This window comes from Fusarium phalaenopsidis (assembly GCF_050370095.1).
Source record: "Fusarium phalaenopsidis strain FUZ10S chromosome Unknown contig_32334, whole genome shotgun sequence".
Taxonomy (NCBI): Eukaryota; Fungi; Ascomycota; class Sordariomycetes; order Hypocreales; family Nectriaceae; genus Fusarium; species Fusarium phalaenopsidis.
In genome coordinates, this window is record NW_028145390.1 from 297,757 (window position 1) to 311,663 (window position 13,907).

Sequence of the window (13,907 nt, forward strand, 5' to 3'; positions counted from 1 at the left end):
AAGGGCTTTAGAGATAATATTAATATAAAAGCCCTCTATTACTATAATATTTATAAGCATTAAGGAGCGGTTTTATTTTCTAGTCGGCTTATTTAGCACTTAATATAGCATATAAGTGCCCTTTTTAATAATCTTAAACTTTAAGGTACTCGCTTTAATATATCCCTCTAAAGGCATAAAGGATCCCAGCTCTAAATAATCTAGGCTATTTATTAGATAAGTTACTCTATAGTTATCTAAAAGAGTACTCTTAGTAAGTAGATAAAAAGGTATTCTACGCGCTATATATATTATAACTAAGTATTTTACTTTATAGAGGATCTTAGGGATAATAATTATAAAGATATATAAATAATCTAAGTAATTAATAAGGCCTTCTTTGCTAAGAGTAATAATAAACTAGCCTTTCTTAGCTAGTTTTTCTTTTAGCTAAGCCCAATAGGGCTTATCCAACTTGGCCTTAATAGCAAGGATATTATCTTCTATAAGGTTAGTTATATAAGAGGTATAGCTAGTAATTGCCTTTTCTAAATAGGCATACTGCTTAGGCTTCTATAGGTACTTTAGGCGCTTATAAGGGTAGTTCTTACTTATGCTCTTATTAGCGGCGTTCTTTCCTTACTATATTAATCTCGTGGCTATCGGCAATATAGCATATATGCTACTAAGCACCGAAGGGTTATTTTAGGTAATTACTACGCTTAGGATGCTAGCGAGTTTAAGGAGGGTCTACTTTTTATCTAGCTCCTCGATGAGCTGCCACTGCTTCTATCTTACCCACTTAGGAGCTAGCTTTACCTTAATAGCCTATAAGAAGCGCTATTTACCTAAAACACCGATTATCTCAGGTATATTATATGCGCGGGCGATCACATAAGCTTAGTTCTAGTCCCTAATCTAGGCATGCGGGTCTTAACGGGCCTTGCCGGCCTCCTTTAGGACCTACTCGTACCTTTTAATAGCTTCCTAGTAAGTTATTAGGCTACTCGGTGCGAGCTACGCCTGCAGGGCTCTGATCAGTTGGCGCATAGAATAGCCATCAGGGTTCGAGGTCATAAGCTCCTTCGTTACTAAGCTTAGGATAGCTAGGTTTATTAATTTAGTAATAAAAGATATTAGCGTGCTATGCTTAGTGCTAATTTCCTTATGACCTTTGCGGAGTTCTAAGTAACTTGCGATTTCTAACTAATAGTCCCTAGCGATTTTATCTAACATTAAGGTAGCTCAGGCAGCTAGAGCCTGAGCAGCTACGAGCCCTCTCGCTACTCTGCGCAAAGCATTAGTTAGTTCCCGCTCGTGGTGTTCTTTTAACCTCCTATTAGAGTAAACCTCATAGGGTTCTAGCTTCGGCACGGGGTTAAGATCACTAGCGGCATCGGGCTTCACGGGGTCGATTTGCTCCCATAGATAATATACTCGGGCTTTAACCTCTAGTGATATAATCCATAGGGACTAGTCTCGTTAAGTGTCTAGCCTCACGGCTATTAATGGGTTTAAAGCAGCCATAAGCGTTATAATTACTAGGTCAAGTAGTAAAAAAGGGGTTACGTATATATGCGCGATTTATATACTTAAGGCGGTTAGTTAAATCAAGGACGATAATAATAGCGTTTATTAAGAGTAATAATAATTTCAATAAGAAAATAAGCAGTGGAAGTTACTAGGAACGCTCCTACCCAGGCTCATAACTATGACTAATAGCTATTGCTGCACCGACCGAGCATACGAAAGAGGAGTAATAAAGAGCCTTGATTTCTATAAAGAGGAAGCGGCACAAAGCCATTTATAAGCATGACCGCGCGGACCACAGGCAGGTCTGTGCGCGACCAATCAGCGGGAGGGGCTTACGTAACACATGGCGTACACCTGTTTGGCGATGACCATGAGGCACAGCGCACGGATGGTGGCTGGTGTAGGCCGGAACAGAAACGGAGACCGTCGGAGAAAAGCCTCGGCGGCCTGCAAGAGTTGGCACGGCATCTTTTCCTTGCCGCCGCACTGGGATACGAAGTTGTGAGCTTGGCAGCCAAGGGACAGGACTGTGCAGTACTGCGCCAGCCAGTCGTCAGGTGTCTCTGAGGCTTTGCCCCAGAAGGCCGAGACCTCGTCGTGAATCGAGACCTTGTCGAACAAGCAGTAGGCTGCTTCGACCGTGTCCATGTAGTGCTCAACATAGACTATCTGGGTCTGTCTCGACGGGAAGCTGGCGAGGAGCACATCCCTTGAGGTGACGACCTGGGTATCATGGCCGAAGGGGTAGTTCATGGACCGAGGCATGCTGGGAGTCGATTGCATACACGGATCACGAACGATCGGCTCGTAGATCGGAGGCGGCGGTGCCACAATCTTGCTGACCTTTTCACTTCAATCAGCGTGTGCTAGAGTCAAACCACGGTTAACCTACTTGTTCAAGTAATTTGACCCAGTGCGCTCCGTTCCGGTAACGCTCTTGGTTCCACCCTCTATCAAACGATGCCGTAGCAATCTCGAGTGACTTGGCTGGAGTATCCTTTCCAGGGATGATGCACTCTCCCGCCTTGCCCATTTTGACGCATCGGCTGCATGGTGATTGGCGGTCACAGCGGACCTTGTGCTTGCGGCATCGGAGACACGACAATATGGCGCGGTCGCGAGTTCGCTTCTGGCCGTTCTGTGGTGTCGGGCGAGATGCTTGTAGAGGTCGCGACCGTTTCCAGGGCTGTGCTGTAGTCTCGGTGTACTCACAAACCTCTCCAGTAGAGATGCACCGTCCACACATGGGCCTGATGTGATCGCATCTGACCTTGAGCTTGCGGCATCGGCAGCAAGCCGACACTGGGCGACCGGTGTAAGACGGCACCATACTCATCATGTTCGGATGTGTTGAAAAGTGGTAGATGCAGATGAAGTGGTGGGTGGTCAGTGAGTTCATATATCCGATTCCGAGCCAGCTGTCATCGGATCAGATAAATGTTCCCCGACGCTAATGACGAAACAAATTCAGCTTGGTTTTATCAGATTGTCAGACTTGCAGCTACCCTTTCCCGGTCGGCCGACTCGTGGGGCTAAACTCCGATGACATTTATTAGACAAGACCAGGGGTCTTGGTATGACTACTGGTCGTCAACAAGAGCAACACACTAGGAGGACAAAGACTCCCCTATCTGGGGCAGCTATATAAGAGTCTTTGGCGGCCTTGATATGACTGCATGTAATCTCAGTCCTCAGTATCACCATGGAGATTTCTACCGTTGCAATGAAGCCCTCGTCGCGATCCGAGGTCATAGCCAAATACAAACAAAACGTCAAGCAACGAGCAAAAGACCCAGACTACATCTTTTACGACGGTGAGGACCTACGCGGTCTCGATCCAGGTTAGACTGAAATCTTGATAACCCACGTATCGTCTCTGACTAGAAACAGATCTTGTCGTACTGTCTTCAGATATGCAACAACACCCTCGCGTACGTGATTGGATTCGCCATCGGCGCGACAATGCAGCTAACAGGTCCAGAATTGGCCCAAGAAGAAAAAGTGGACAGTTACCCTCCTCGTCGGGGCATATTGCTTCCTCGCCCCCTTCACCAGCACCATCTTTGCCCCGTCCCTCTCCTCCGTCATGACCGACACCGCCGAGACAGACCCCGGAAAGGCAGCCCTTCACATTGCCATGTTCCTCATTGCATTTGCCGTGGCCCCCGTCTTCCTTGCCCCGCTGAGCGAGATGTATGGTCGATCTGTCGTCTTGCGCAGCGGGAACCTTGTTTTTGCGGCGTTTTGTCTAGGGAGTGGGTTTTGTCAGGCCGTGAGAAATACCCTGGGATGTTGTGTAGACTCGTGCTGATAAGAAATAGACATCTCAACTCGTTGTCTGCAGATTCTTTGCCGGCATGGGAGGTTCAGCTGCCTTGGCCGTCATGGGCGGCGTTCTCTCAGATATCTGGAATCTTGAAGAGAGAGGTGGTGCCTCTGGAGCGCTGGGAACTGCAATGTACGTTTTTCCAAAGTTATATGCAAAACATCACTAAATGCACAAGCGTCATGGGTCCAGTTCTCGGCCCCGTCTGCGGCGGTTGGATGTCTGAACGCGCTTCCTGGCGGTGGACTTGCTGGGTTCCAGTAAGTAGCCCACCATCTTGGCCATCTCAGCTAACACGTTCAGGCCATTGCTGCTGTTGGTTTGGAAGTAATTTCTACCTTCTCAATGGACGAGTCGTATGCGCCGACACTGCTAAAGCGCGAATTGAAGCGAAAAAAGAAGCAACGGCCGGGTGCTGAACTCTACACTGTCCTCGATCTGCATTCTTCCAATGGCAGCAAAGCGGCCATATCCCTGTTTGAATCTGCAAGCAGGCCAAGTAAGTTCTCCACCATCTGGCGAAATCATCCGCTGACATGCCAGTCATGTACCTCCTACTCGACCCGGCTCTCCTGCTACTGTCCCTCTATTACGCCTTCGTGTTTGGCGTCCTGTACCTGGTCATCGTGACGGTACGTCCAACACTCGCTCGATGCGACTTAGCTGACCCTTTCAGTTTCACCGTGTCTTTGGCGAGGGTTATGGCCATTCACCCGGTATCGTGGGTGTCGATATGACTTCAGAAGGGATCGGCGCTCTGTTGGGTATGGTGGGCACCACGAAGCTTTTGGGGGTGATCTACAGGAAACAGATCAAGAGCGAGAACTACAGGCCAGAGTCTAGGTATGGTGATGACAAGGCATGCATGGGACGTAACTAATCATCCCAGACTCATCAGCGCCTTTGCCGGGGCCCTGTTGGTTGGCTCAGGACTACTCATATATGGATTCACAGCTCTCAAGACCCATTTCATTGTCGTGAGTGCCGCGGTGATAGGAAGAGGGAACCAAAATCTAACAGTTCCAGCCCTTGATTGGAGTGGTAGTGTTTAGCTCCGGAATGACCAATGCATATGTGAGTATGGCGTCCGCTCTGACGGCTTGAGTTGACATTTGCAGTTGGCCATACAGCTATACATTATCGACAGCTACGAATATTCCGCTTCTGCCATAGCCGGTCGTAGGTTGATTAGCGCCGTATAGAAGAGAGATGCTGACATTTATAGTCTCTGTTCTCCGCTGTCTTTTTGCGGGAGGTTGGTTTCCCTGTCAAGGAGTCGTGCTTCATACTAATGGCCTAGTCTTTCCACTATTCGGCGATCAACTTTTCGACTCTATCGGCGTAAATTGGGGAGTTGGGCTTCTGGCGTTGCTATCCCTTGGCCTTGGCCTACCTTTTCTACCTCTGGTACGTAACTATCCAAGATCCGGTGCATTACTGACGGCTTCAAGATATATGTGTACGGTCCCCGACTACGAGATGTCGGTAAAAGAAACAGGCGACGCTTATTTGAATCAGACATGTCCAAGATGTGAGCACCAGTGGTCGAATCTTAGCTAAGTCCTCAAAGAGAGCATGTCTAATCCTCACGGGAAGAGATCGTGCAACTATAACCAGCGATCCATAGACTGTATACTATAGATGCAAGCAAGGGACCTTTGGCGTTACGAGACGGCATCTATCAGGCGATCAGTTTGTGACGGCTGTGTTTGAGGGGGTTGGCTGCCTAGTGGATCGTTTTGGAGAGATGAGAACTATGTAAATTCTAGACAAGTTGGGGTCATAGTATGAAGCTAGATATAAGAAGTGTAGTCCGAGCCGCAAGGCCCCCATCCATCGAAGCCTGTTCAAATGAGTTGAAAGTCCTCCAAGCGCACGCCCCGTTCATGCAAGGCTAGTGGTAGCATGCGAGGATCCGAATTTATAGTATACCCATTGTTTCTATTCCGGAACCACCTGAAAAGCATTGGATCATCCCTTGTTCTCTCCGCCTGGACAGCTTCCCACTCAGGGGGTAGTTTCCCTAGTCTGGGGTCCTCCTGCGTCTCTTCTTTTGTATCCTTGTTGAAGAAGTAAGGGGCTTGGGCACCGAAAGAATCGGGTTTGTACTGGATAATCCATGGCGATGGAAGAGGACCTAGAAATGCCTCTGCGCTGGAGAAGCCGTGGAGGTAGCAGCTTCCCACGAGCATAAATGTTCCTACTGTTGTCGGGCGGAGGATGGCCAGCACGCTGCATCCAAGGATGGCACATATGACATCACCTATCTCTCAGTCAGTTTCGGGCACCTGGCAATCTGTATCCAGTTCACCTACCTGGTGCCGTGTCTCGATGAGCTAGACCAAAGTAGCCTCCGTTTGAAGTGACAAAGGCCTGCTTGGTAAGAAACCGTAGGTCGTAGGCATAAGAGCCTATATCTGGATGCCCGCCAGAGTCTTGGGTGTCGACCAAGAGTTTGCTCAGTTTGTCTTTCCATTCATCAAGATATGGATGGACGGCTGAGGTAGGGAACCGATCTCTCAGTTGATCCTGGTTGAGAGTCGTGGCAAATGCATCCATGACGCTTTCCCCCGTAGGATACACTCCTGTCGCGAGATTGTCCGGTTTCCAATCGTGAAGCACTGCTAGCCTCTTCGTCACATCATCGGGATATACTCCCATGTTTGCTCTTCACGGTGCCCACTCGAATGCCAGACACATATAGGGCGCCGGGGGCCCGGTAGGTCGCATGGGAACAAGACATTCCAGACGCATACCTTCCCCCCCGGAACAGCAACTCTACCAGGTCACCATAGAAATCGGGAACCCACGACGCAAGTTGTCGGGCCCGACTCGTCCGCAAGCTGCAAAATTCGAAATGAAGCCGCTGCATCTGGTCCGTCATGGCCAGAAACAGGTCTCGGTAGACGGACTGCACCGGTTCGGCGTACTGAGCCTGAACACGAGCTAGCAGACTAGGGGAGGCGAGTCCAAGTAGTCCATAGACCTTGTCCCGTGGATTAGAGCAATCGAGATGCGTGACCCGGAGGAGGAGAATGGCAAAGTTAACACCTTCGACGGGGAGGCAGAAGACACCGAGCCGTGGGAGCTTGCTGAAGATGACGACCTGCGGGAGATTCCTCTTGGACTCGAGGCACACCATGGCCCTGCGGAACCGCTGCCAGGAGATCTGGTCCATCCCGCATTGCATCACCGCCTTGTGGTTGGAAAGTTGAATCTCTTGTAGAACCCACAGCCGACCAAACCAGGCCCGGTTAACCAAGTCTGCGATAGCCTGCCAAGTGTCATCTTCATATGGCATCTCAGTCAGAGAGCGAAACCAGTCCTGGTGATCACAGCCCGGAGAGGGCAGTCTACCACCCTGCTTGGTCAGCTCGATCTGAGCACCGAGGTAATCGAGTGTAGAAACTGCCAGCTTGCTGTTACTCGTTTGTTCACCTAACCAGACTGCCACACGGTCTGCCAGCCGGTAAATGTCAGACATGCGGGGAACTTGGGCGTTCCTCTCGGGAATGTCAGTCTGGTTTATGCAGACGGCGTCGACCCAGAGTGTTCGGGGTTTATCTGGGTACCGCAGGTGTTTAAGTGCGCCAGAGAGGTTGTACTGAATCTTTTGTGTCCAAGAAATGGAGGGATCATCGTGTGAGACGACTTGGACAGTTTGAGGGTTCTCTGGGCTTCCCCAGGTATATGACAACGCCTCGTACTGCGGAATAAATACCGGTTCGTCCGCTGGGGTGCTGTACAGCGAAGCAGGAACGCTGTCATCCGGAAGTGACCAAGAAGTAACATTGAGCTCATCATTCTCAAAGATGAACTGGCCCTCGACAGTTTCTTGTGCCTCCCAACCATCGGGCATCTTTTTCCGCAACTCATCCAACGTCATTTGCTGACGAGGTCTATCCGGCGGCGCTCTGAGTGGAGCATGGTGAATTTGGATCTTGATACTGGAATCGGGTTGGCCAGGGAGGAGTGTGAGCAGCCGAATATCGGCATCGACTAGCTTTGAGTACTGATACGAAGACATTGTCGTTTTGTGAAGAGGAGGAGGAGGAGGATGTTTGCGGGGTTGGGTTGGTATAGGAAGTCATTTGTACAAATGATTGCACTGCATTTTTAGTAGGGTGCTGTTGCTTCAGCCGCACAAGGCATCTAAGTATCCCCGTTCTGAACCACAGCTTGTTAGGCATCGCTCATTAAGCAAGGCCCAGCTCAACATCGCTGCCCATTATTGCACGCTGCTCTTCCTCTGTCAAGCTAATTGAGAAATGCTCCTTCAAGGCATCTAGTCTCTGCTCCTCATCCTCCATCTTCTTAATCATCCCCATCTTCTGCGGCGACGAGTTCCCAGCCTTGAGCTCATCCCTCACTAACAACAGAGTTCCCAAAATCGTGACGCCGTCCTCATTGAGAGTGAATCTTTGGGCCACGACGGTGCTGGCCCATAGACTCTTAGTCATAGCGTGGTGGTTAAGAATGTCAAAATCGAGGGGGAAGAACTCGACGTCGGGGAAGTGGTAGATGTCTGCCCACTCTTCCGAGCCTCGTTTTTGAGAATAGACCCATACTTTTTGAGCAGAGTCGAGATGCTGTGGGAGTGTTCTATGCTCCAGCTTGAGTTGCTGGCTCGGTAGGCCGTGTCTGATCTCGCCGGAATCGAGGGGAAGCGGCGTACAAGGTCCATCCGCTCCATAACCGACATCCACTAGGTACCTCTTGTCATCGATGGTGATAATATTTGCCATGTGGCTCCTGGCTTTTTGTTAGTTCCGTAGAGAATGGTGGTTCATGGCTCACATTGCCCTCCAGCTTCCATCAAAAACCCCTCGAGTAGCCATGGTAATTCTGCAAATCACACCAATAACGTGAAAACCAAGACTCCTCAGAACTGTTCCAAAGAATGAGTTGTTTTCCAGGCAGTAGCCTCCTCGACGCTTATGCACAATCTTTTGGTGCAGATCCTCGGGATCGAGTGACACATCCTTGTGAGTGGAATAATGAAGTGATAGAGTCTCAAAAGGGACAGTGACAAGTTGCTTTTGGACGAGCTGTGTAAGGAACTCCAGCGGATCGCTGGCATGTTGAGACGCTGGGAGTTGGATACGGTCGAGGTACTCGGCCAGTTGTTTGGGAGAATACTTGGGTAATTCTGCCATGGCTGTCGAATCAAATAGCACTGTGCGTCATGAATGGTGATGACTATGCGGCTCAAGGTTTGCTTTTTGACGAGAGTTCTTTTTCCCGCGGTTGAACGTTGCCTAATTTGTCTTTGGAGGGCGTCAAAGTCTCGTCACGACTAGGTTACATAACCCTCGCAGGACGCTAAGTTAGTCCTTTAGTCCGAGTTTATTCTCAAGGCGAGTTGAATCTTGCTTTCCACTGACAACTATCTCGCAAATATAATGGAACCCTCGCTTTATACTACCTCAAGTCTTGGAGTTGAAATATCAGCACTCCCCAGGCCTGGCCGAGAGCGAGATGCCTGTGTCAAAATCGACCCAGACGGCTTCTTTATCAGACATCCCCCAGCCCCTCATCAACTAGATGACTTGACGACTCTGGATGAAAAATTATTTCAGACTATACACATGGGCGCTGCAGCTGTTGATGTCGGAAACTGGTTGCTTGTGGTCGATGGCTTGGTTCAGAATCCGTTCGCTCTCACAATGGAACAACTCTTGAAATTCCCTCGAACAACAATCACGGCATTTCACGAGTGCTATGGCAGCCCTATAAAACCACCAACGGATGCAGTATGGCGCATTGGAAACGTCCACTGGACTGGCGTACGCCTGGCGGATATCCTAGCCATCGCAAAGCCTCGCCCAGAAGCCCAATACGTGTGGTCTGAAGGACTGGACTGCGGGAGGTTTGCTGGCGTAACAGCAGACCGGTATCAAAAAGATCTTCCGATCAAGAAAGCTCTCGGATCAGAGGTTCTTCTCGCTTTCGAGATGAACGGCCACCGACTCAGCAAAGAGAGAGGAGGGCCCGTTCGACTTGTCGTTCCCGGCTGGTTCGGAACAAATATGACCAAGTGGATATGCCGGTTAAGTCTGCAGGACAAGAGAGCGCCTGGGCCGTACACGACTGTGTTTTATAACGAGATTGATCCAACAGATCCCGAGGGTAACCGAAAAAGGCCTGTGTGGAGTGTAGAGGTGAACTCAATTATCACTTCCCCAGCTCCGGACACGGTGGCTTCTAGATCCGAGGTGGTGATTGAAGGCTGGGTCTGGTGCCATGAGCCTGTGGTGCGCGTCCTTGTCACTCCATCTCTGGAGGAGCCGTGGACGGACGCCGTGGTGAAAGCAAGGGAAGGGTTCAGTTGGCAAAGGTGGAGAGCAGTATTGACGTTGATGGAAGGCGAACATGTCCTGGTCGCAAGGGCAGTCTCTCAATCTGGCGCTGAACAACCTCTGAGTGGTCGAAGAAACCATGTGCATCGCGTTAGAATATGGGTCAAGCCTTAGACGGACGTGGATTGATGCCATGGGCAGCGCCGTAACAGGTCAAAGGTGCAAAACGAGGCACAGACATGACCGAGTTGCAAAGTAGAAATTGTTAAAGTAATTAGAAAGGTGGTATTAATGCCAATCTAAATCTTCAGGCAAGTGTAATCATATCATTGCAGCCTGCCATTCCTTCATGATCCATGATGCCCAAAACGCCAATGTAAAATCCCAAAATGAATGCGATTACCAGCCAAGAATGTTAAAGAAGCTGGTTCGGGGGTCGGGAACCTTTCCGTCAAAAGTCTTTGCCCGCACAGCTTCGCTCTCCTTTGTGTTGTACTGGCTAAACTGGCGATCAAAGGTGCGAGACTGGGTCTTGAGCTGGGAGCGGACGTAGGAGCCGACGATGGTGGCACTGCCAATGGTCAAGAGGACGGGGACGACCCTGCAGGAGTTTTTGTTAGTGGGTGTGTGGGGGGTTTTAAGGGGGTTTTTGGTGCTTACTTGGGGGCAGCGGCGGACTTGATGATGGGAAGCATTTTGAAGGATGTGGGGGTTGTTTGTAGGTGGTTGTAGTGGTTGTAATTGGTGATTAAGGCTGCTGTTGTGCCTTGTAGTGGTGATTGGCAGTGATGCTTGTGTGTTGATGCTGATGATGATGAGAACCTAAGAAGACGATTGGTAAACATTATATACCATCCTTTCGGCAGTCTTTTCGCAACATTTGATGCTCGGCTGTCGATCGTCGTGTGGTGGTGATTCGAGATGTTGGTGGTGTGATGGGTCCCTTCTAGACTCGCCCCGGTCGGGCGCCCCCGGGCCATGCCACGCACCACACGATCGGGTTGGGCCTGGATTGAGTAGGAGGAGGAATGGGAATGACCAGATTGGGCGTGCGTTTTCCATATTGAGAATATGCTATTCCCTTTCTTTACTTGATGCAATTTGGTATTGGCTCCGTGGATGCTTGGTTCACCAATTCTGCTCGCGGTAGGTACCTCATTGAGACTCCAGCGTGCCTCATCTTCGATAACCATGAAATAATCGCTACACTCATCAATAAAGTCAGCGCAATGCTTTCCTTTGATTCTGCTAGTCATTCTCTATCATCTTCATGAATTTTCCCGAAAATCCGTCCAGTTGATCTGGCATCGTTCATCTGGTCATGAGCCTGAGCCTGAGCTGAGGCGGAGCTCGCCAACGAAAATTTCCAGGTGCCGGAACCATCTGATGGTCGGACTCGGCGACTGCCGAACCCGCCGATCCAATGGCACAGCCCATTTTGACAACCGTCAGATCGTCTCGACGTTCGATGGTCGGTCAGCCTGGCATCGGATATGGTCGAAATGAGTTTTGAAACATTTTCGAGTCGTGGAATCACGCTTATGAAGAGCTGGTCCAGCACATCGCCATTGCTGCGCTTTCCGAGTCTTTCCGCTCTGACGAGAGGCTCTTATCAGCACCCAAGTCATCAACTCTGGTGCGACGACGAAAGATTTACCAGAGCATCGGTCAATTTCAAAGAGCCATTCATTTGCGTGTTACATGCACATAATGGAATACAATAAATCAATATTTAAGAAAAAGCTTCACCTTGAACACTTGTCGAAGACTTGATGACCTTCTCTCACTCAGAGCTACCCGGTACTCCGAGGACGAGGACCTTGAAAGTGCAGGCATAAAGCCGCTCACTTCGATGCAATCAGAGTTGTAGAATTCGCATCGCAACTAGCAAGATAGATTTTACATAGTACCTCCCTATAACCGTCAATCAAAACCTCAACTTGTCGACCTTGAACCTGTTTCCCGTCTCATCTGCTGCCTGCCAAGAGCTGATACCCTGCCAAGCAATTAATTGCCGGCTCTGCCGATAGACTCAACTGATTTCTCCCCTAAACTCTCGTATCTGCACTTCAATCTTTACTTTGCCATATCTCAGTCTATGGTGAAATCTAATTGCCTATGCTTGGCACATCCGCTCCGCCACAAACCATGCAGCCAGGTGACGTCATGCCCAGTCAAGTCGGTCAAGCAAAACATCAAAATATCCTCACTCCTCACCTGATACAAAACTTTCTTCAACCTCAACCACGAATAGTCACATTTTGAAAAAATGCCTTGGAAAGATCACCTCAAGCGTCTTAAGAATGAATTCGAAAACCTAATCGCAGAGCCACAGGCTCAACAGCAGCCTCAACAACCTCCCCCTCAGGCGTATGCGCCACCGCCGCAGCAGCAGCCGATGGGTGCGCAGCCTGGGCAGGTCTACTGGCAGCCTCAGTTCCGACCTGATAACCCCGTTAGCAATGACTGGGATGCAAAGATCGGCAACGCGGATGGCTGGGGAAACCAGGAGTTGGAGTACTACACTGCCGATCAGCAGAACGCCTTTTAGTGAGTTTATCGCCGTGGGTACTTTGCACTGGCTAACCACAGGGTAATAGTACTCCAGATGGAAAACTTGTGCTTCGAGCCATAGCAAACAATGGTAACCCAAACCCAGAGCAGAAGTACACCTCAGCTCGATTGGTCAGCAGACAGACCCTGTCTCGAGACCAGGGAGTTCTCACTGCCGTCATCCTCTCACCTTGCGCCGAGGGCATCTGGCCCGCCTTTTGGCTCCTCCCACAGGAACCATTCTCCTGGCCTGTAGACGGTGAAATCGACATTGCCGAGACCTGGAACGGAGATCTCGAAAACCACACATGTCTTCACTGGGGTCAACATCACGAGCCTGAAAAGCACCGAGTCCTAGGCACCAGGATCCCCGATATGCAGTATCGACCCGTCAAGTACGACTTTGCCTGGATCCAACCTGGTGGAGAGGCAGGACAAGGCAGGATGATTTGGTACATTGACGGCAGACCTATTATGAAGGCTGAGATTCCTGCCGGCACGCGACCTGTGAGGGAGATGACTATTCTTCTTAACGTGGCTATGGGCGGAAACGTGTGCGGAGGAAAGGTTCCGGCTGATGGGTATTACGATATGGTCGTTCATACTCTGTTCCTGAGCAGTGAGCCAGAGTATGGTGGTTGGCATCGTTTTGACGCCGACTGGGGAAATCCGGCTACGCATTTGGGAAATACATATTGAGGTTTTGGATGACTTGGGTATTTCAAAGGTCTTGGGCTGCGCCGCTATCTATTTGCCTGATATTCTGTAGGTAGGTAGTTGATGGATGAGAACAAGCTTTATGAAAAAGAAAAAGAAGAAATGAGATGATGAGCTGAGCAATACAGAGGTCGGTTAGAGTGTAACATGAATTTCTGTCTTCTATTCCATCCGGAGCAAAGGCTTGCGTCGGGATGCTGTCGCCACTGAGGCCGGCGGCGCGACTCGTCGGCGTTCCCCACTTGGCGAGCCGACGCCCGACGGCGACTCCAACCAAGCCGGCAGCCGGCATCTTGAGCCCGCGCCAAAAAGGTTGGGGAAATTAGGCTAATGAACAAGGGGGCAGTCGCTGACGGAGCTGGGGGTTTGGAGGCTTGAGATGCTTGCGCATTCTGAAGTCAGCCTGGGCAAAAGATGAGATTCAATTTTTGATGAGTTTTGCGGCCAAGAGGTGATTTTGATGGTTCACACCACCAGACCGAGGCATCACAGTCCCTGCT

At 49.9% G+C, this 13,907-nt stretch overlaps 6 protein-coding genes across 6 annotated transcripts; 2 read left to right on the top strand and 4 right to left on the bottom strand.

Annotated features, from left to right (window-relative positions):
• Nucleotides 1-1,830: 1,830 nt before the first annotated feature.
• On the bottom strand, nt 1,831-2,851 carry LRP88_14209 (Zn(II)2Cys6 transcription factor; the record flags this gene model as incomplete). Its single annotated transcript, XM_083250559.1, has 2 exons — nt 1,831-2,355; nt 2,405-2,851. The coding sequence occupies 2 exons, from the start codon at nt 2,849-2,851 to the stop codon at nt 1,831-1,833; spliced, it is 972 nt and encodes a 323-aa protein (XP_083093624.1).
• A 384-nt stretch (nt 2,852-3,235) lies between these two features.
• Nucleotides 3,236-4,169, top strand: LRP88_14210 (uncharacterized protein; the record flags this gene model as incomplete). Its single annotated transcript, XM_083250560.1, has 5 exons — nt 3,236-3,353; nt 3,403-3,443; nt 3,494-3,718; nt 3,834-3,970; nt 4,142-4,169. The coding sequence occupies 5 exons, from the start codon at nt 3,236-3,238 to the stop codon at nt 4,167-4,169; spliced, it is 549 nt and encodes a 182-aa protein (XP_083093625.1).
• A 2,310-nt stretch (nt 4,170-6,479) lies between these two features.
• On the bottom strand, nt 6,480-7,865 carry LRP88_14211 (heterokaryon incompatibility protein-domain-containing protein; the record flags this gene model as incomplete). Its single annotated transcript, XM_083250561.1, has 1 exon — nt 6,480-7,865. One exon carries the CDS (start codon nt 7,863-7,865, stop codon nt 6,480-6,482), a length of 1,386 nt encoding a protein of 461 aa, XP_083093626.1.
• A 169-nt stretch (nt 7,866-8,034) lies between these two features.
• LRP88_14212 (arylamine N-acetyltransferase family protein) lies at nt 8,035-8,994 on the bottom strand (the record flags this gene model as incomplete). Its single annotated transcript, XM_083250562.1, has 2 exons — nt 8,035-8,587; nt 8,636-8,994. The coding sequence occupies 2 exons, from the start codon at nt 8,992-8,994 to the stop codon at nt 8,035-8,037; spliced, it is 912 nt and encodes a 303-aa protein (XP_083093627.1).
• Nucleotides 8,995-10,536: 1,542 nt separating this feature from the next.
• Nucleotides 10,537-10,832, bottom strand: LRP88_14213 (uncharacterized protein; the record flags this gene model as incomplete). Its single annotated transcript, XM_083250563.1, has 2 exons — nt 10,537-10,738; nt 10,798-10,832. 2 exons carry the CDS (start codon nt 10,830-10,832, stop codon nt 10,537-10,539), a joined length of 237 nt encoding a protein of 78 aa, XP_083093628.1.
• A 1,574-nt stretch (nt 10,833-12,406) lies between these two features.
• On the top strand, nt 12,407-13,389 carry LRP88_14214 (concanavalin A-like lectin/glucanase domain-containing protein; the record flags this gene model as incomplete). The annotated part of the gene is made up of 2 exons (XM_083250564.1): nt 12,407-12,687; nt 12,738-13,389. The coding sequence occupies 2 exons, from the start codon at nt 12,407-12,409 to the stop codon at nt 13,387-13,389; spliced, it is 933 nt and encodes a 310-aa protein (XP_083093629.1).
• Nucleotides 13,390-13,907: the final 518 nt, after the last annotated feature.